Raw genomic sequence first — 20,670 nt, forward strand, 5'->3', positions numbered from 1 at the left:
GATTTCTTACTTCAGCTTCAAGTTCCACTAGCTATATGCCTTCAAACGTTTTAAATATTTGTACTTAATGTGGTTCCGAGTTTTGGAGCTCTGCCCTGGATCTGCTTTGCCTGGTATTCTGTGGTATGGCTGACGGCAAACCTCACTGCACCTCCACCCTAGCTGCCATCAAGCCCTGCCTCCCAATGGATCACTTTTATGTGGCCTTTCTTAACATGATCTTGTAATTCCCACCAAATGACTATGCAGTTGTTGTTAAGTGCCACCGAGTCAGTTACGACCCCTAGCTATCCTGTATAGGTTTTCTGAGGAGTGACTGGTGGGTTTAAATCACCATCCTTGCTGTTCAAACTGATCTTGTGGTCCAGTGATTTATCTTAATCATCACATCAGGACCCCATATATATCATGTACCTATGTGTATGTATGTACAAGGAGCTCTGGTAGCGTAGTGGTTATGAATTGGGCTGCGAACTGCAAGGTCAGCAGTTCAAAACTACCAGCCGTTACGCTGGAGAAAGATGAGGCTTTCTGCTCCTGTAAAGATTTACAGCCTTAGAAACCCTGTACAGGGTCTCTATGAGTTGGAACCGACTCCACGACACATGACAACAACAACAAATGTGTATGTACACAAGGTAGCTGTGAGTCAGAACTGGCTTGGCGGCCCTTAACGTGTTTGTGTATCCTTTGGTCCAGTGTGGCAGTTTTTGGGCCATCCTTCACACAGCTATGAGAGTAAGACCATTTAGCATAATGGTTGAAGGTTGTAGAATAGGCATTGCAGGATAATGCACTGGACCACAAGGACAGTTTGAACCACAAGGTTGGCAGTTCAAACCTCATCAGCCACTCCTCAGAAACCCTATACAGGGTTGCTATGAATCGGAACTGACTCGACAGTGCGTAACAACAAGGCGCTATGATTTTATTAGCTATGTGATTTGGGGCAACTCAGCCATGGTATGCCTCCGTCTCCTCATCTGGACCTCTGTCACTGGACTGCTAGGATTTTGTGAATGAAGGACTGAGTTCAGTCTCTGATGTACAATCAAGTGTCAGCTATCATCCCTCATTTCCATCTGACTGCAGCCCTGAGGCCTCCCTCACTGATCTCAGAGAAGGTAATGGTTGGGGGTGGGGAGCAGATCACAGGAGAGGAAGAGCACAGCCTGAGGTTGTGCAATGCAACCCCATCATTTCTCAGGGAAAGTGTCACTGAGCAGAGTGAGTCTCCATCAAGGCTGAGCCTGGCAGGAAGACACCTCCAGCCAGTGGTGTACTGTCGTTGGCTCCTGCCCGCTCATGAGCGCTGACTGCGACATTTTCAGGAATTCTGTGAGCAGGTTCTTTGTCGCTTGAAACCAGCCACTGTTGTTGTTTGATGCCATTGAGTTATTTCCAACTCATAGCAATCGTATGCGCAAAAGAACACTACATTGCCCGGTTTTGCCACAATGGGAGTTTTTATACCCCAGAAATCAGCACATGCCAAGCTGACTGCAAACCCATTTTCTTGTATGCCTCTACCTCGAACTGAGTCCTACTGAAAAGGCAGGAGGGAGCAAATTTAACGTTTCCCTGGAGCTGTTCTCGGTGGGACTTCAGCAGACCACCTGCAGGACCACCAGCAGAGCTCAACACAGGGCTGGGGCCGACCCCTCCCTCCCTCATAGTTAACAGGCCACAGATGTCATCACTCTACCAGCAAAACAGACTTCACTTTCCTCCCTGCCCCCAGCACCCCCAGATGTCTCCAGTGTCCACGCCCAGCCTCCACCTAGTCCCTCACAGACCCTGGGCCAGAGCTGCTAGATTTGGTCATAGTACTGGTCCATTAGGTCAAGTCATCCCTGGCTACACTCACACAGCAGTGGTCAGCGTTCCTACTCCACGTCCCATGGGCTAGCATGGACTCTGGGCATCTGATGGGCAAGCTGGAATAACAGCAAAAGCAGCCAGCTCAGGCCCTTTTCTTTCTCGTAACTGCCTGCCAGACTCCTGGTGTGGTGCTGAGCTAATGGGCTGGACTGCAAAGTCGATTTGAACCAGAAGGTCAGCAGTTCAAATCACCAGCGGCTCCTCAGAAACCCTATAGAGTTGCTATGGGTCACAACTGACTCAACAGCACTTAACAAAAACAACTGTGCCTGCAGTAAAGGGGGCACTCTGAGCCCACAGAGCCAGGGCTGGGCCACAGCCAGCTCAGCTCAGCACTAACATGGTGATCATTATCTGCCACCTGTGTCTTTGAAGTGGTTCAGACTCCAAAGACAGGAACCCTAAGTCATCTGTGAGAGGCCCCCTGACCTTGGCCTGTGCTCACTCTCCCACACAGACTTTCTACCTGTTCCCTGAAAATGCCAAAGCCGTTCCCACCTTAGGGTGGGCCTTCCGGCTGCTCTCCATGTGCTCCCCTGGCTGCTGCCGCTTTACTTCTAAGGTTTGGCTCACAGAGGCCTGACCTGCCCATAGCTCTGCCTTCACTGTAAGGCCCTGACTTCTTTCATCGGCTCGGAAACGATTCTATGGATCATTTCTTCTCCTGGGAGTTCTACCAGGGCTGCGACCCCAGTGCCTCACACAGTGAACAAGTGTTCAATAAACATACATTGAATGAGTATACAACACTAATTTGAAAAAAGTTTATTTTTGATAGCAAAATTGTGGAAAATACAGCATAAAAAAGACAACTCTGAACTTGCATTAACACTGGTAATCAAACTGAACAATGTTCTCTGTCATGTGCATGTGGATATCTAACTGATGTGTGGGTATGTAGGTATACAGGCACATGGTCCTTAAAGACTGCTAGGGAGGCTGGGGGCCTCGAGGTGCCCAAACTCAGCCCCATTCTGCATTGGCTCTGTTCCTGAGGACAACCCTGAGACCATCCTTCACCGAGGACCTCAAGGTTAGGGGTTAGTAAAGAGTAAGGCTTTGCAACTTAGCGATGAGGTAGCTAGGAGGTTCCCATTTCCAGAGTTGGCTCCTGGGACTAAGGCTACACAGCTGGTAAACACAAGTCTGGAGGCCCCAAAGGCACGGTTCGCCCTGGTGCCACGGAGCCTTCAGCCGCCCGAGCCCTCCCTCCTCGGCCGCTGCTCTGGGCGGCAGTGGAAGCTGGGCTGGTGGCGCCGTCACATCCACCAGTCCATGGACTCTTTGGGGCAGGCCCTGACGATGACCATACAGTGGGGCAGCCCCTTACAGAGGATCCGCTCGGCCTCCTGACCCTCCCAGCCCAGCCCCTGCAACTCTAGGACCCTGAGCTTGGGCATGGTGAGACAGGAAGAGAGGATTTCCTCTGGGGACGGCATTTCCGGGGTGACGAGCGGGCCCAGCAGGCACAGGCTCTCCAGGGTGGGCATTCCTTCCAGAACCTCCAGGCCGGGGGCAGAGAGACCCCTCACAGTGAGCCGGATCTTCCGGATATCTCGGAGGTGGCGGCTGATGGCCAGGAGGGTGCTGTCGGCCGAGAGGGTACAACCTAGCACCTCCAGCCTCTGCAAGTAGCTCATCTCTTGCAGGGCCACATCCAGACCGGTCTCGGTCACGCGGTAGGTGCCACCAAGCACCAAGGAGCGCAGAGCTCTGAAGCGCGTCAGGCCCTGCAGGTGCTCGTCGCGGAAGGCAGGGACGCGGTCCAGCACGATGCACTCGAGAAGGGGCAGCACGGTAGGGTCCTGCTCCTTGAGGAGCCAGGCCATGGAGATCTCACAGCTGTGCAGCTCCAGGGTCCGCAGGGTGCAGGGCAGGCTGGTGATAGGGACCATGGTCAGGTCGGCCACATGCAGGCACAGGCGCTTCAGGTTGGGGCACTTGTCACCCAGGGCCCTCATCAGGGAGGGGGACAGCCTCGGGGCCTGGGAGCCAGAGAGCAGGTAACCACCCATCCGCAGGGAATGCAGCCGAGACGCCATGTATCGGCGGAGGAGGTGCCACATGACTTTAGGCCGCATCTGTAAGAGGAAGAGATTGGGGTGACACCGGGCTTCCAAGACCCCAGCCTGCCTGAAGACAGATACACCCCCGTGGGGTTTCAGGTATTCCCCTGGGCTTCTCCCCTTCTCCTGCCAGCCTCACTTCAGCCACTAATCTCTCCGGTGGCAACAAAACAAACTGCTCTGTTGACTTCTAAGACTCTGAACAAAAGCAGTCTAGGAAAGATTAACAGATCCATCAGCATCGAGGCATTTTCTGGTTACGCAGTTCAATGTTGTGTTGCTACTAGCAAGGTCTACAGGGAGAACACTGGCCCATCCCAGAAAGATTTACAGTCTTAGAAACCCTACGGGGCTATTCTGTCCTACAGGATCGCCATGAACTGGAATCAACTCAATGGCTGTGGGAACTTCTAGAGTATATAAGGAAGAAAAGCAACCCACCTCTTTCTAATAGAAATAGCAACACAAAATAAAACTAAAAAAAGGTAAAAACTATCCCCGGTAAAATCAGATCTAGATTTTGGAAAAAGGAAGAATCATAGTGTTCTGTATGGAATTATGCCCTCCACGAACAGCTGCTGTACATGTTAACCTCGGTGCCTGCCATGGAGCCCACAGGTGGTGTGTAGCATACGCCCTGGATTGGTAAAGCCTATAAAGGGCCCTAGGAGTCAGAACCCACTTGATGGCACTCGGTAAGAGCAGAAGCATGCCTGTGTGATCTTTGTTACGTTCATGAGGCAGGCTTAGTGCAGGGTGTATCTGCAGTCTGTCTCCTTTGAGAAATCAGAGAGTAAACAAGCGAGCTAAACAGACATGTGGGGAGAGAGATGCCAAGCCACATGACTGTCCAAGAGCAGAAGTTCAAAACAGACAAGGCCCTCCCTCCAGTCCTGCTGTGGCGCTGTGGGTTAAGCGCTGGTCTAAAAGTCAGTTTGAACCGCCAGGTTGGCGGTTCAAGGTCACCAGCCACTCCTTGGAAACCCTATACATGGTCGCTATGGATCAGAATTGACTCGATGTCACTTAACAAGTCTCCTAATGTGAGAAAAGAAATGTGGTAATTCTGTTACTGTAATAACAACAGAAATCGAACTGCAATAAAACAAAACAAATGATATTATGACAAAACGGGTGATACTATAACACCGTTATAGGATATATGTTGTTGTTAAGTGCTGTGGAGTCGGTTCTGACTCATAGCGACCCTGTACAGGGTTTCCGAGGCTATAAATCTTTACGGAAGCAGAACGCCTCATCATTCTCGCATGGAACAGCTGATAGTTTCAAACTGCTGACCTTGCAGTTCACAGGCCATATGTAACCACTACACTATCAGAGCTCCTTATAGTATATATATATATATATATATATTATATATATATAGTATAGTGGGTATGGATTACATCTCAATGTCAAGAAAACAAAAGTCCCCCCCAAAAAATCCTCACCACTGGACCAATAAACAACATTCTTATCAATGGAGAAAACATTGAAGAAGTTGTCAAGAACTTCATTCTTCTTGGATCAACTATCAACACTCGTGGAAGCAGCAGGCAAGAGATCAGACGACGTATTGCATTGGGCAAATCTGCTGCACAGGAACTCTAGACAATGAATAAGGAAGATTATAGAAGAATTGATGCCTTTGAATGATGGTGTTGGAGGAGAATACTAAAAGTGCCATGGACTGCCAAAAGAACCAATAGATCTGTTTTGGAAGACGTGCAGCCAGAGTGCTCCTTAGAGGCCAAGATGGCCAAAGTTCATCTCTCATACTTTGGACATATTGTCAGCAAGGAACAGTCGCTGGAGAAGGATATCATGCTTGGTAAGATGGAGGGTCAGAGAAAAAGAGAAAGACCTTCAACGAGATGGATTTGCCAAGTGGCAGCATCGATGGACTCAAGTGTGGTAACAGTAATGAGATTTGCCCATGATCGGACATTGTTTCGTTCTGCGGTGCATAGGGTCACTATGAGTCGGTGCTGACTCGATGGCACCTAATAACAACAACATAGTATAGTGGGTAAAAAAACCCCACTCATTTTATATGGTGTTATAGATTGAGTTATGTCCTCCAAAAGTTTACCTTGTAAATCCTAAACCCTAATCCTATGGAGTCCTGGTATGGCACTGCAGGATAATGCACCGGAACACAAGGTCGGCTTGAACCACAAGGTTGGCGGTTCAAACCCACCAGCCACTCTTGGGAGTCACTCGAGTCAGAACCAACTCAATAGCACATAACAATTCCTGTGGTTTGGAGTCCTGGTGTGGCATTGTAGGATAAGTACTGGATTGCTAGCTGCAAGGTCAGCGGTTCAATGCCACCAGCCACTCCCTGGGAACCCTATAGAGTCAATAGGAGTCAGAGTGACTCAATGGCACTTAGCTGTTGTGTAGTTACAGTCCCACCTGGAAGTGAGTCTTCTTCATTACACTAATGAAATAGTAGTGTGTGGTTGTTATAGACCCTGTGTAGGGTTCCCCAGAAGTGGCTGGTGGGTTTGAACCACTGACCTTGCAGCTAGCAGTCCAGTGTTTACATTACAGCACCACACCAGGACTCCGTACTAGTGTAGTTGTTAAATGAAGTGGAGAAAATTCCAACTCATGACGACCCTGGAAAGGCTTTCTGAGGCTGGAAATCGTTGCCGGAGCAGAAAGCCTCATCTTTCTCCTGCATATACGTAAGGGTAAGGAGTCCTGGTGTGGTTCTGTCGCACACAGCACTGGACCCCAAGGTCGGTTTGAACCACCAGGTCAGTGGTTCAAACTCACCAGCCGCTTCTTGGAAACTCTCTGCACAGCGTCACTATGAGTTAGAATCACCTCAACCGCATTTAACAACATGGCAACCACACTCCATGACAGTGTCAAATATGTGTTAGATCAAGAAACTCTGGTGGCACGATGGTCAAGTGCTCAGCTGCTATCCCAGAAGTCAGCAGGTTACTACCAGCCTTTCCTTGGAAGAAAGATATGGTAGTCAGCTTCCATACAGATTTACAACTTCAGCAACCCTATGGGGCTTTCTACCATCTTAGAATGTTGCTGACTTGGAAGTGACAGCAACAGGGTCTTTTGGTGTCTTAAATCCATCTCGATTAGATTGAGATCTAGTTGTGTTCCTGAATTAGAAGTAATACTGAGGTCAGACAATACACTGTGTAGCTGTCAAACATTTTAATTTTCATTTCTTCAGGTCCTTTAAAGAGCTTAGAGGCAGAAGTTATATTGTGACTGATTTCTGATGGGTTTATTATGCAGAGAACAATACTGTGCCATTGTGTGTCAGTGTGCGAGGCTCTCTGCCCACAGCTAGAATCCTGCGGTATTGTATTGAGGAGAAAATGTGTAGGGTAAAGGTATTACGTGAGTGCAGTTGGACTCTAGCTTCTATCTGGCTCTGTTGGGCATGGTTGGACACAACTTGCACCAAGGAAATGTTGCCATGGATTATTAGTCAGCCATTGACTATTAAGAGAAGAGAGGTTAGTCAAACGTTGGCTTTTGTTCTCAGGAGCCATCCAGTTGACTTTCAATTCATAGAGCTCTAATGCACAACTGAACAAAACACTGCCCGGTCCTGTGATCGCCTCAAAGTTGTTACATTTGAGTCCACTGTTGCTGCCACTGTGTCAATCCATTTCATGGGAGTTTCCTTCATTTTCGCTGATCCTCCACTTTACCAAGCACAATGCACTTTAGTCCCTTCTGATAACATGTCCCAATCCTGGGCTGCACTTTTTCCATGACAGATCTGTTTGTTCTTCTGGCAGTCTATGGAACGTTCAATATATTCTCTAACACCACAACTCAAATGTATCTTGTGAGGATTTTTGTTTGCTTTACATTCAGTTGCAATCCATACTGAACACCATAGTCTTTGATTTTCATCAGTTAAGAATTTGAAGCCCTCTTCATGTCCAGCAAGCAACGTTGTATCATTGCATATAAAAAATTGTTCATGAATCTTCCTCAAATCCTAGTGCCATGTTCTTCTACATATATTCCCGTTTCTCAGATTATTTGCTCTGCATACAGACTGAATATGTATGGTGAAAAGCTACAATCCCGGCACATGCTTTTCCTGATTCTAAATTATGGCTTTGAAACATCCGTCTCTTGGTTTACACACATACACACACCGTTAAGAGCACTATCCATTCTTCACATCAGTATGTGTTGTTTGTCATGATCCATACAGTCAAGAGACTTTGCATAGTCAATAAGGCACACGTAAACATCTTTCTTGTATTCTCCGCTTTCAGCCAAGATCCATAGGACCCCAGCAATGATATCCCTCGTTCCACCTCCTCTACTGAATCCAGCTGGAATTCTCCAAAGTGTCCTGTGTCTGGACTGTGGCAGCTGCTTTTGCTTCAGCATAATTTTACTTACGTGTGATATTATTCATTCATTCTGTTGGAATGTGGAAATCATCGAATACAGTAGTGATTTCCACATTCCAACAGATTCACCTCAATGCTGAATCAAGTTTGATGTAAGATTTCAACTTGTATTATGCCAATTCCTGTTGTCTGGTGCCACTGAGTTTGTTCGGACTCATAGAGACACTCTACACAACCACAACAGAAGGAAAGGATTGACAAGTAATCATATATGAAAAATAAGGGAATCTGTGTACACACTAAAGCAAAATTGTGTGTACAGATCCTATTGCTACACCTGGCTCTATATCTGGGTGTTTAGTAGTCCCCTTTTCTCTGCTCACTCCTCTCCTTTAATGTTTGGAAGATAAAAGATGTTTCAGGGCCCACACCACGGGAACTCCCTTATATGGAGTCTGGGTTTGATGGGATTGTGAGTAATGCAGCCCACCCATAATCCTTGTTCTTTGATCCTGTCAAGTCCCATGATGGAGAATCGTCACATAGTTGCCACAAACATCATTACGTGCCTGCCCAAACTCTAGGAATCATGACCAAGCTATAGTGACATATATCTGAAGGAGACCCAATTCAATTCATGACAGTTGTAGCTCTCCTTGTGAGTGTTTTTCTAGTATCCTGTGCGAAGGACAGTCAAGGGTTACTAAAGCAGTTCGGGATGTGTACTAGTGAGGCAGGCAGGCAGGCCTGTGGAAATAGGAGCTGGCCCCCATGCCCCCCAGGCTCATAGCTCATTCCTGGAGCAAGGTTCACATTCCAGGAAATAAGCAACAGACTACCTCAGCCTCATGTGACTCCCCAGGCTGACCCACCTCCAGGAGGGAACAGAGCCCCGAGCTAATGCTCACCTCTGTCTTATATGCTCCTACAGCTTTCCCCACTCTATGTTTGAACCAACCAATCCCAGGTAGCCCCATGAAGCTGCTGGCCCCCGCTAACCAGTCCCAAATGAACTCATGTATGCACCCCTATTCCCTATAAAATATCCTCACTTAGGGAACACGGGACTCAGCCTCTGGATGCGAATTCACTGAGCCACGTGCTAGCACAATAAAGCTCCTGCCTTTGTTACAACCCGTGTGGCGATGGCAACTCCTTCAGAGCGACTCCGGTAACACTAGATACACAGAAGATTCTAAGACAAAGTTCTTCACCAACAGCCAAGTAAAGGGACACATGGCCATAATACTGGTTATTGTTGTTGCAACTAAATCCAAACCCACTTCTGTCTGGTTGAAGTCCTACTCTTAGTGATCATATAGAACAGAGAACTGCCCTGTATGTTTTCAAAAAGGGTCCTCTTTGCAGAAACAAGCTGTCAGATGTGTCTCCCCTTGTGCTAGTTATGGGTTCTAAGCACTATCCTTCAGCTTAGCAGCCAGGCACAGAACCAGCGCTGTTGGGAGCCGCTGAGACGGAGATTGCTCCCCACCTCAGGGGTCCAGCAAAAGCTGGCCTGAGGGTGTCTGCCTGGGCAAAAGTGCACAGGCCAAGGAAGAAGTGACCTTTAGCTCAGTGCGCTGTAGAGCTAGTCAGCGGGAAAGTACGCAGACTTTCTGCTTGCCTACACAAACGCAGACCTGTTCTTCTAGCAATTGTTTTGTCCTAGTTGTTCCCGGGATAACTGCTCTGCGTACCCAGAACCAGGACTGTCCTGGAGAAACTCTTCCTTTCCTGCTTTTGAGCATTATATGAGAAACCACCTGTCAGGAATCATGGCCGCTCGATCCTCTACCGAGGTCGACAGCCCACCTGGCCCAACTTTATTCTTAATCTTGTGTCTGTTGTTTTCGTTTCATCTCCCATCGCCCCTACTCAAGAGCTTCACAGCTGCACAGAAGGCAGCAATGTGCTCTTACCAGAGCTCCTAACACTGGTAAGTTGTTGTTGGTAGGTGCCTTCTTGTTGGTTCTGACTCATAGAAAACCTATGCACAACAGAAAGCAGGGACAAATCATTCCACAAAAACATGGGAATGTGTCACCAGACAAGACTGCGTATAAATCACAATGCTGAGACGGTCAATGTTATGGTTTCTTGTGTACTGTTGCCAAGCTCAGTTGATTCTTCGATTCTTCATGCTTCAGTGGGTTGGGTTTTAGAAGCTGGATTGGTGCTCAGACACTCAGACCTACTTTCCACTCATTGTCAATAGACTGGCCTACACAATTAGGCATTTTACAGGTTTTTAACTACTTTCTTAGTTTCTTGGTTATGTTCCTAATCAAGGAGGAAAGGAGAAGGGTTCAAGCTGAGGTATTTTTCTGCCTATAATTGAAGTCAAGGTGACAAACAGCATAACAATTCTGTAGTTGTTGTGTGCATATGCGAGTTGGAGAAGGACTGTAGAAGAAGAATGGATGCATTTGAACCCTGGTGCTAGTGAAGAAAATGGACAGTACAGCCAGAATGCTCATCCAAGGACAGAGAGCATGGATGCTGACACTTGGCCTTGGCCTCTTGTTTTTTGGAGATGTTGTCGGGAGGGACCAGTCCCTGGAGAAGGACATCGTGCTTTGTAAAGTGGTGGATCGGGGGAGGGAGGAGGAAGCTCCCCACTAAGTTGGATGGACACGGTTCCTGGAGAAGGACATATGCTTTTTAATATCCATCCAAATTCCAAAGCTTGCACATGACCTTTCTTTTGTCCTTATAATCTTATTTCTACTAATCTTCTTAATGGAGTCTTGCTATGGTGGTGACAATGTGCTGGACTGCAAAGATGGCTTGACCCACAAGCTCACCATCCGCTCCTCAAAAACCCTATACTGGGTCGCTATGAGTTGGAACCGACTTGACGGCACACAACAATATCAATCTCTTGGTATATAAAAGAACAAATTCCACAAGCAAGCACAGAGTGGAAGATACTTGCCACATGGTCATCAAGGACCCTCCCCAGAGCAGAGGGGAAGGCTTTCCCTCAAACCAGTGCCTCCTAAACTGGCAGGGGAAAAGAGGTGTTTGTTACAACCATCGCCTGTGGTACTCCTGTTACAGCGGCAGGAGTACCACACCTGGCTATAATTATTCCCATAATAATGGCTAACAATTACCACCTACTCTTAAGAGATGCAGTGCTTAGTATTAGACTAGAGAGATCACACAGGACGGGGCGGCTATGCAGCAGGTACATCACAGGAATGTTTCTGGGCAGGATCTCATATACAAATAAATGGTCGAGCCAAGATTCAAATATAGCCTGACTCTAAGGCCGCACCTTGCTCCCTGGGACCCCTTGGATTTTGCAGCCCATAAGCCACAGGGTGTGAATGCATAGAAGGTGGGCTGGGAGGAAACCACCCCAGATGATAACAGGGTAAGAGAGCACCAGGGAGTCACTTTCCAAGCCTCTAGTTTTCTCTAAGGTAACAGTTCAGTATTTTTAAAGGAGAAGAATTACTCATGATGTGGCATTTTTTAGAATTAACTTTCCAGCAAAAAACCAAAGCCTGTTGCTATCCAGTCGGTTCCGCGTCAAGTCTACCCCAGTAGGACAGAGAACTGCCCCACAGGGTTTCCAAGGCTGAAAACCTTTACAGAAGCAGAGTGCCGCATCTTCCCCTGGGAACAGTGGTGGGTTCCACTGACCTTTCAGTTACCACCCGAGTGTGTAACCGCTGAGTCTTGAGGTCCTTAATTAACTTTCACTACTGGTGCTATGGGCTAATGTGCTGGACTCACCTGCTGCTCCTGAGAAACCCTTTACAGGCTCACTATGAGTGGGAATCGACTTGGCGGCACTTAACTACAACTATGTAAAGTAGCCCTGGTAGCGCAGTGAGTTAGGTGTTGAGCTGAAAACCGCAATGTCAAATCTACCAGCCACTCCACAGGAGAAAGATGAAGCTTTGTACTCACATAAAGATTTAGAGCCTGCAAAGCCCTATACAGGGTTGCTATGAGTTGTAACAGAATCCCGGGCACATAATCACCATCGGTATGTAAACTGGAGTCCTGGTGTGGTGCTGTAGGATAAGCAATGGACTGCTAACCCTGAGGTTGGTAGTTCAAACCCACCGGCTGCTCTTTATAAACCTCATACAGGGTCGTTTTGAGTTGGAACCGACTCAAACAGCACTTAGCAACAGTATGCAAATTGAGTCTTTGTGTGACACTGCAGACTAAGCACTGGACTGCTAACTGCAAGGTCTGAGGTTCAAACCCACCAACTGCTCCTTGGAAATCCTATACAGAGTCGCGATGAATCGGAACTAACTTAACAGCAGTTAACAAGTACTGAAAATAGGAGTTCCTGGGGGGCAGGCTCACATGGTTAAGCACTGGTGAAAGACTGAGAGTTCAAACCCAACCAGAGGCAACTCAGAAGATAAGCTTGGTGAACTTCGTCAGAAAGGCTAACCCTTGAAAACCTTATGGAGCAGGTCTGCTTTCTACACTTGCGGTCTCCATGAGTTGTTAGGATTTGATGACAACTGGTATGGCGCTGTGGGTTAAGGCGCTGGACTGCAAAGTTGTTTGAACCACAAGGTCAATGGTTCAAGCTCACCAGCTGCTCCTCGGAAACCCTACACAGCTGTGGGTTGGAACCGACTTGACAGCACTTAACAACAACCACAAAGTATGTAAATTCTACCTCAAAAAAGAAGGAAAAGTGATGGCAATTGAAGATGTTTGAAAACAATTAGTCCAACGGACCAATAAGCTAAGTGAACGTCAGTCTCCCACCACCCTGAGACCAAAAGCACTAGCTAGAGGTGCCTAGCTACCATAACCAAATGCTCTGAAAGACATCACATACAAAGTCCTGGACAGAGTGAGTGACAATGTGGAAACTTCAAAAGTATTTAAAAATTTTTTGAAAAGACAGGTCACTTTTCCTTTGCAGACAGAGGCATGCCACAGAAAGATGTTAACAAGTCAGATGCACCGGGCACCCTATTGCTGGAGAAACACACAGATTATATAGCATCCTATGGCTCAAAGAAAGATGATTATGAATACTATATGTCTGAATATTTGAGAATGAGTGGCCTCTATTGGGGTCTGACAGTAATGGATCTCATGGGAAAACCTCATCGCGTGGATAGAGAAGAAATACTGATGTTTATTAAGTCATGTCAACATGAATCTGGTGGAATAAGTGCTAGTATTGGACATGATCCTCATCTTTTGTATACACTTAGTGCTGTCTAGATACTTACTCTGTATGATAGTATTAATGTTATTGATGTCAATAAAGTTGTGGAATATGTTCAAAGTCTGCAGAAAGAAAATGGTTCTTTTGCTGGAGACATCTGGGGAGAAATTGACACAAGATTTCCTTTCTGTGCTGTGGCAATGTTGGCTCTATTGGGAAAGCTGGATGCTGTTAACGTGGAGAAGGCCATTGAATTTGTTTTTGTTATTTATGAACTTTGATGATGGATTTGCTTGCAGACCTGGTTCTAAATCCCATGCAGGGCAGATATATTGTTGCATAGGATTCCAGGCTATTACTAGTCAGTTAAACTCTGACTTACTCGGCTTATTACTAGTCAGTAAACTCTGACTTACTCGGCTGGTGGCTTTGTGAATGACAGTTACCATCAGGTGGACTCAATGGAAGGCCAGAGAAGTTACCAGATGTATGCTATTCATGGTGGGTTCTGGCTTCCCTAAAGATAATTGGAAAGCTTCACTGGATTGACAGGGAGAAACTTCAAAATTTCATTTTAGTATGTCAAGAGGAAGAAACTGAGATTCACAGACAGGCCAGGAGATATGGCAGATCCCTTTCATACTATATTTGGAATTGCTGGAGAACAGATGAAACCTGTTAGTCCTGTTTTTTGTATGCCTGAAGAAATGCTACGGAGAATGAATGTTCAGCCTGAACTAGTGAGCTAGAGTCCTTGAAGGAAAAGTTGCTGAATGTATAGTTTTTTTGTCATTTTAACATTTTTGTATTTGAAGTGCTTGGTCAGACTTAAAAATTAGTACTTTAAATTTGTTTAATATTATATATTGTTATGGTAATTTAATTGTGTAATTATATATACTGTAAAATAAAGATCTTTTATCCTATTTTTGGAGTCCTGGTGTGGCACTGAAGGATTATCACTGGACTGCTAACCCTAAGTTTGATGGTTCAAACCCACCAACAGCTTCTTGGAATTACATTTACTAAATCCTGTTTTAGTTTTCAGACTTTTCCTGCAGGCTGTTTTGAATATAATTTTGAGTAGTGTTTGAATTTTTTAATCCTGCTCATGTTAGTCATCAGTGATTAAATTTTTATCTAATGCTTTGTATGCTTCATTGAATTGTCATTCATAGTTCTCTATAAATAGAGCAAACTTGAAGACCTGTTTGAAGCCGTTTTTAAGGTCTGTTTGATTTTCCATGTATTCCCTTCATAATATTGTATAAACCTTGCTTTACATCCATCCACAGAGTGAATTATTTAAAAGTTGAGCATGAATAAAATTAGAGCTTAAAAAGGGTAAAAAAAAAAAAGGTCAGAAAGAGACAGGGCAGCAATTACACCTAAGGGCAAGGACAAAATTCCGAAGGGTTGGGAAGAGGACTAAAACAGGAAACACAGGGAGAAATGGGACTAAAAGGTGTTACATGGAGGGGACTGCAATCACTGAGGTGGAATGAACTCTATGATCTGCTGAATGTAACACTGATGATGTGTTCTGGAAACCTTCACTCCATCACAATAAAAAGTTAATGAAAAAAAACAAAAACTAAACAAGTGGTGATCTCTTGCTAATGATGTGTACATTAAACTGTTGAAGTTTGAGATCCATCACTTGAGATGTTTCAAAAAACAGATGGATTGATAGTTGGAAAGAGAGAAGGATGGATAAACAGTTAATAAAACAATATAGTCAAACATTATTGGTATTCCCCCCAACTTGGCTGGGCAGTCTCAGTGGCTTGGCATTTATGTAATGTGGTAGTTAAGTGATGATCCCTCGTGATATGACTTCCCATGGGCTGCAGAGCCCTAAATCCCATCACAGTCCTTACTTTCTGTAAGGGCGTTTCCCCGGAGTGTGGCCTGCAACATCTTTTATCTTACAAAGAGAAAAGGAGTGCTCTGGTAGCTCAAGGTCAGCAGTTCGAAACTACCAGCGGTTCCGCGGGAGAAAGATGAGGCGTTCTGCTCCCGTAAAGATTTACAGCCTCGGAAACCCTGTGCAGGGTCACTAAGAGTCGGAACCGACACCACAGCACATAACAACAACAACAGGGGACCTATTACCACCACTTCTGGTTAGCAGTCCCTTATTGATAAGTGCCGTCGAGTCTCCAACTCACAGCGACCCTGTATATGGTTTCATGGGCGCGGTTGGTGGATTTGAACCGCCGGCCTTGCAGCTCAAAGCGACTTTGCGGTCCAGAGCTTATCGTACAGCACCACACCAGGACTCCGTCCCTGTGATCATTCAGGGGGAAAGCTTAGAGCAGTGTCGTTCATATATAGTCAGCAGAATGCATACATGAACGACACTGTTCTAAACCCTTTACCTATACGATCTCAGGGAATCCCCACCACAGTCCCGTGATAGTGTTCTTTAAACCCATTTTGGAGCTGAGGAAATTGAGGCTCAGAGGGGCTGGCTAACTTGCTAGAGATCGGAGATCTGGGAGGGGCCCACGCCCTAACCCCAACAGGACAGTAGGGGGTGGGTTCCTCCCCTGCCACCCAGCCGGCCCCACTTACCGTGTAGATCGTCAAGTCGACGTGTCGCCACAGCCACTGGTCGTCCACCAGCCTCTTCCAACGATGACACACCCTGCTGGGGACCCGATGTTAGAACGACCCAGCCACGCACCTCCGAATGTGCCCCGCTCCCGGCCCTTCCTCCCGAGGAGTGGGGGTTGGGGGGAGGCCCGCACCTGGAGATGCGGATCCGTTCCCGAACCAGGAGGTAAGAGAAAATCTCCAACATAACAGAGTCCGGCAGGTCGGCAAAAGACGCCATGTTGCCACTGGAGTGGATGGACTTCCGCTTTCTGAAGGACAAGGGAGTTGGGGGTCTCAGGGCAGCCGAAGCAACAAGTATCGGGTCGCAAGGACAGCGAGCAGCACGGCAGCAGCGGCCTCCAGGCCTCAACCAAGACACTCAGATTTCCTCTCCTGATGACGTGGTAGACCCTGACCCAGACCAGGGAACCAGGACGAAAGACCCTGCAAGGAATAAAGCAAGTCTCTAAAAACCGAACTATAAAGGCCGGGATTAGGCTCCGAAGGCGGGAATAGAGTCAAGGGCGGAGCTGGAAAGGACAACCAATCCTGGCAGTTGTGACTGCAGCGTGATCGGGCGTTGGGGGCGGGGTTATAGGCGGGGATTGGATAAGAGGGCAGGATTAGAAGCCGTGACTTCACTCGAGGGGCGGAGTTAGAGGTGGGAACGAGTTTCCGAACGACCAACCCTGGGACCAACAGTGGCAGGTGTAACTGAGGCGGATTCTCAGGCAGGTGGGGGGTGGGGAGGGGGGGCTGGGAGGTGGGCGGTGGGGCAGAAAACCAGAAGATGCTGCCCACTCTCCCAAGGCGTGACGGGTAGAAACGAGGCTGGGGGCAGGACCATGAACTGAGGACGTGGCAGAGGGCGAGGTCTCTATCTTTTACTTTTTTGAAAACTTAATATAAAATGCCATTTTTATATATTCGTATTTCAAACCCGGAGTCCTGTGGTGGGGCGCTGTGGGTTCATGCGCTGGACCCTAGTTTGAACTGCAAGGTCGGCGGTTCAAGCTTACCAGTTTGCTCCTCGGAAACCCTATACAGGGTCGCTGTGGGTCGGAACCAACTCAATGGCACTTAATACCAAATTATTGACATTAAACCAATTTTTTTTTTTTTGAGTGGTAATTCTAAGAAAACTAACAACACAAGGGAAGTCGCGATCTGCTGAGTCGGAATCTTTGCCTGACGATGGCGTCCTTCGCTATGCGGTCTGGGAAGACCTTCAAACAGCGCCGCTTTGAGCAAAGGGTGGAAGATGCCCGCCTCGTGGGAGCGCAGCTTCCAATCAGAATCCCGGTGATGATAGAAAGATACAAGGGTGAGATGCATCTTCCTGTGCTGGATAAAACCAAGTTCCTTGGCCCAGATCACGTCAACATGAGCGAACTCAACAAAATCATTGGAACGCCGAAGGAACCTTCATCCTGTTGGTGGGCGGACCCAGGGTGGACACAGCGTGGTGAGTGAGCAGCTCCACACCAGTCTCTGAAGTGTGCGAGAGCGGGAAGGACGGAGACAGGTTCCTGTACAGGCTCGGTGCCTCTCAGGAGACATTTGGAGTGAAATCTACCGTGTAAGAATAGCAAAATGCTCTAACTCTACACTTTTTACATCCTTAATGAGGCTGGGACAGGGAGAGGTACGGTACCAATGAGAGCGATGCGCTCATCTAATCTCAGGGCACACTGCCGTAGTGCTTTCACCAGGGAGTGATAGGAAGTTGTTTTTGTACTTTATGTTGCAAAACCGAGCTTCAGATGGACACCTGCAGCTTCGGAAACTTCTGTTATTTAAACTAGGCTAGCTCAGGCAAGCCCCTTCTGTCTCCTTGTTTCCTGGTGGTTTCGAAGCCAGAAGGAGATTGTATCTAGGGTTTTCTCCCACCTGACTCCCTCTCTCTCTCCCCTTCACTTCTGTTTTTTGGGTGGGGTGGGCAGAAGATGGGTCTTAGGAACCCCCTGTAACTGAGCTGGAGCAGGGTCACCTAGGTTCTGCTGAACTTAAAAGTAGCCCCACCCACCCACCTAGAGTTCACAGGGGTGGGGAGGGGGCCATCATAGGAAGGGGGGGGGTTGCTTTAGAGAGTTTCCTTCCCTCAACATCTGCCTTAGTTGTCTAGTTCGCTAACAGAAATACCACAAATGGTGGTTTTAACCAACAGAAACTTATTCTCTCAGGGTTTAGAAGGCTAGAGGTCTGACATTAGGGCACGTTCTCTCTCTGTGGGCTCTGGGGGAAGGTCCTTGTCTTTGATCCCTTAGTCCCTGGTGATCATTAAGTGGCCTCTGTCTTCCCCATCTCGGCTTCTTCAATTCCTTGCTTCTTGTTGTTGAGTGTTGTTGAGTGTTGAGTGTTGTCGAGTCGGTTTCAACTCATAGCGACCCTGTATATAGGGTTTCCAAGGAATGACTCGTGGATTTGAATTGTCTCCCTCGCATTTCAAACCAACTTCGAGGTTCAGAGCTTTATCCTACAGCGCCACACCAGGACTCCATCTAGAGCTGCTAAAACAAATAGTGGACGGCTTTAACCAAGACAATTTTGTTCTGGTGTGGCGCTGAGAGATCATATGCTGGACTGCAAGGTCAGCGGTTCAAACTCACCAGCTGCTCTTCGGACACTCTATACAGGGTTGCTATGAGTCGAATCTGCCTCAACGGCACTTAACAACAACAACACAGTTTAGGCGGCTAGAGGTCCAAATTCAGAGTGCTGGCTTTAGGGGAACGCTTTCTCTCTCGGCCCTGTTCTCGGTTCAGCATCTGTAGCTCTTGTATTCCTTGAAGAGCTCCATGTGTCTTCGCATTAATTTTCCCTTGGATGTAGCAGCTTCCCAGTGCAGGGACTCCAGGGCCGAAGGATGCACTCCCGACTCTTCTTTCTTGGTGGTAATGTTATTATTAAGTGTCATCGAGTCAGTTCCAACTCATAGCAACCCTGTATAGGGTTTCCAAGAAGCGACTGGTGAGTTTGAACTGCCAACCTTGTGGTTCAAACTTTCAACAGCACCACACCAGGACTTCTTAAGTGCTGTCGAGTTGGTTCTGACCCATAGTGACCATGTATAGGGTTTCCGAGGAGTAGCTAGTGGGTTTGAACCACTGGCCTTGTGATTCACAATGCAATGCCGATCCTACAGCGCCTCGCCAGGAATCTACCTTGATGGTAACAGATTCTCTCTTTCTCTGCTCACGGTTATTTCCTTTTATCTTTGCAAGATAAACAATACTAACGGCCATACCCTTGGGGAACTCGCTTACATGAGATCAGGATTGTATTGGTGTTAAGGATTACAGCCCACCTTTGGGAGTCCTGGTGCAGTACTATAGGATCAGCATTAGACCGCTAACTGAATGGTCAATAGTTCGATACCACCAGACACTCCTTGGAAACCCTATGCCGAGTCGTGATGGGTCAGAACTGACTTGACAGAACTTAACAACAATAACAGTCCACCTTTGCTGTGACACTGCAGAATAAGCACTAGACTGATAATGGCACCAGCCACTCTTGGAAACTCGATACAGGGTTAGTCACTATGAGTCAGAGCTTGAAAACACAACAAGCCCACCTTTAATCTTCTCAGCGATTTATCACATCAGATCACACCTTGGGAGATCATCACACAACTCTATATCATTACGCAACTGTCAAATCACTGAGAATCATGACCCAGCCAAGTGGACACATACTCTGGGGGACATAATTCAATCTATAGCAGAGGTAAAGTATTGGTACTTGGGTTCCAGTTCATGCCTACAGATGTTTATTCTAAACAAACCGTGTTTAAACATGTCTCTGGAATCAATGATGGCTGTAGACAAAGCCTCTCAGTAATACATTTGAATTAGTCTTGTTGTTGTTGTTAAGTGCTGTTGAGTCAGTTCTGGCTCATAGTGACCCTGTGTAGGATTTCCAAGGAGCAGCTGGTGAACTTGAACTATTGACCTTGCAGTTCAAACTGACCTTGCAGTCCAGCGCATTAACCCACAGCGCCACACCAGGACTCCATATTAGTCTCATTAGGTTTCCTTTTAGAAAATAAAACAAAAAAGCTCCAGACTTCTTGCTAGATGGCAGACTAGGCAGATGCACTACACAGACTCTACAACAAACATACGGAGACCTAACAAAACAGACACAGATGATCATCTTAGAATCCTGAGCACTAGAGGAAAGATTAGAGAAGACTTACTGGGAGGAAAAGCTGAGCAGGGTGGCAAAAGAAGGAGACTTGAATGGTTGATCAGCCTGACACAGTGTGACCATCTTAAACTTTTGTAAGCAGCTCTGGAGACAGAAAACGGCCTGGCAGAGCACATTAACACGGCCCTCTGGGAAGACGCCATTCCGTCTTTTTCCCCATGCTCTCCTGGTGACCAGAGGTGTAGCCGGCCTCCATACTCCTCCACTCCCAGTGCCCCCGCTGCTCTCTGGGAGTTCCGAGCCTCACTGTTGTGAGGCACATCAGTATGAGGCATGTGCCGCCTGTGCTGCCTTGGCACCTGGAATCAGGACTCGGCTTCAGACCTACAGAACCCACAGAGCCACCAGACCAGCAGTGTTGTTGTTAAATGCTGCCCAGTCGGTTCCAATT

The 20,670-nt window shown here is 47.2% G+C and overlaps 1 protein-coding gene and 2 pseudogenes across 1 annotated transcript; 2 read left to right on the forward strand and 1 right to left on the reverse strand.

Annotated features, from left to right (window-relative positions):
• Positions 1-3,140: 3,140 nt before the first annotated feature.
• LOC102835917 (F-box/LRR-repeat protein 12-like) lies at positions 3,141-16,305 on the reverse strand. Its single transcript, XM_006875072.1, has 3 exons — positions 16,220-16,305; positions 16,044-16,116; positions 3,141-3,962 (listed from the first exon to the last, which is right to left on the reverse strand). The coding sequence occupies exons 1-3, from the start codon at positions 16,303-16,305 to the stop codon at positions 3,141-3,143; spliced, it is 981 nt and encodes a 326-aa protein (XP_006875134.1).
• On the forward strand, positions 9,281-14,215 carry LOC102829543 (annotated as a pseudogene).
• Positions 16,306-17,276: 971 nt separating the features above from the next.
• LOC102836292 lies at positions 17,277-17,650 on the forward strand (annotated as a pseudogene).
• The last annotated feature ends 3,020 nt before the right edge of the window (positions 17,651-20,670 follow it).

Source organism: Chrysochloris asiatica, unplaced genomic scaffold, assembly GCF_000296735.1.
Source record: "Chrysochloris asiatica unplaced genomic scaffold, ChrAsi1.0 scaffold00312, whole genome shotgun sequence".
Lineage (NCBI taxonomy): Eukaryota > Metazoa > Chordata > Mammalia > Afrosoricida > Chrysochloridae > Chrysochloris > Chrysochloris asiatica.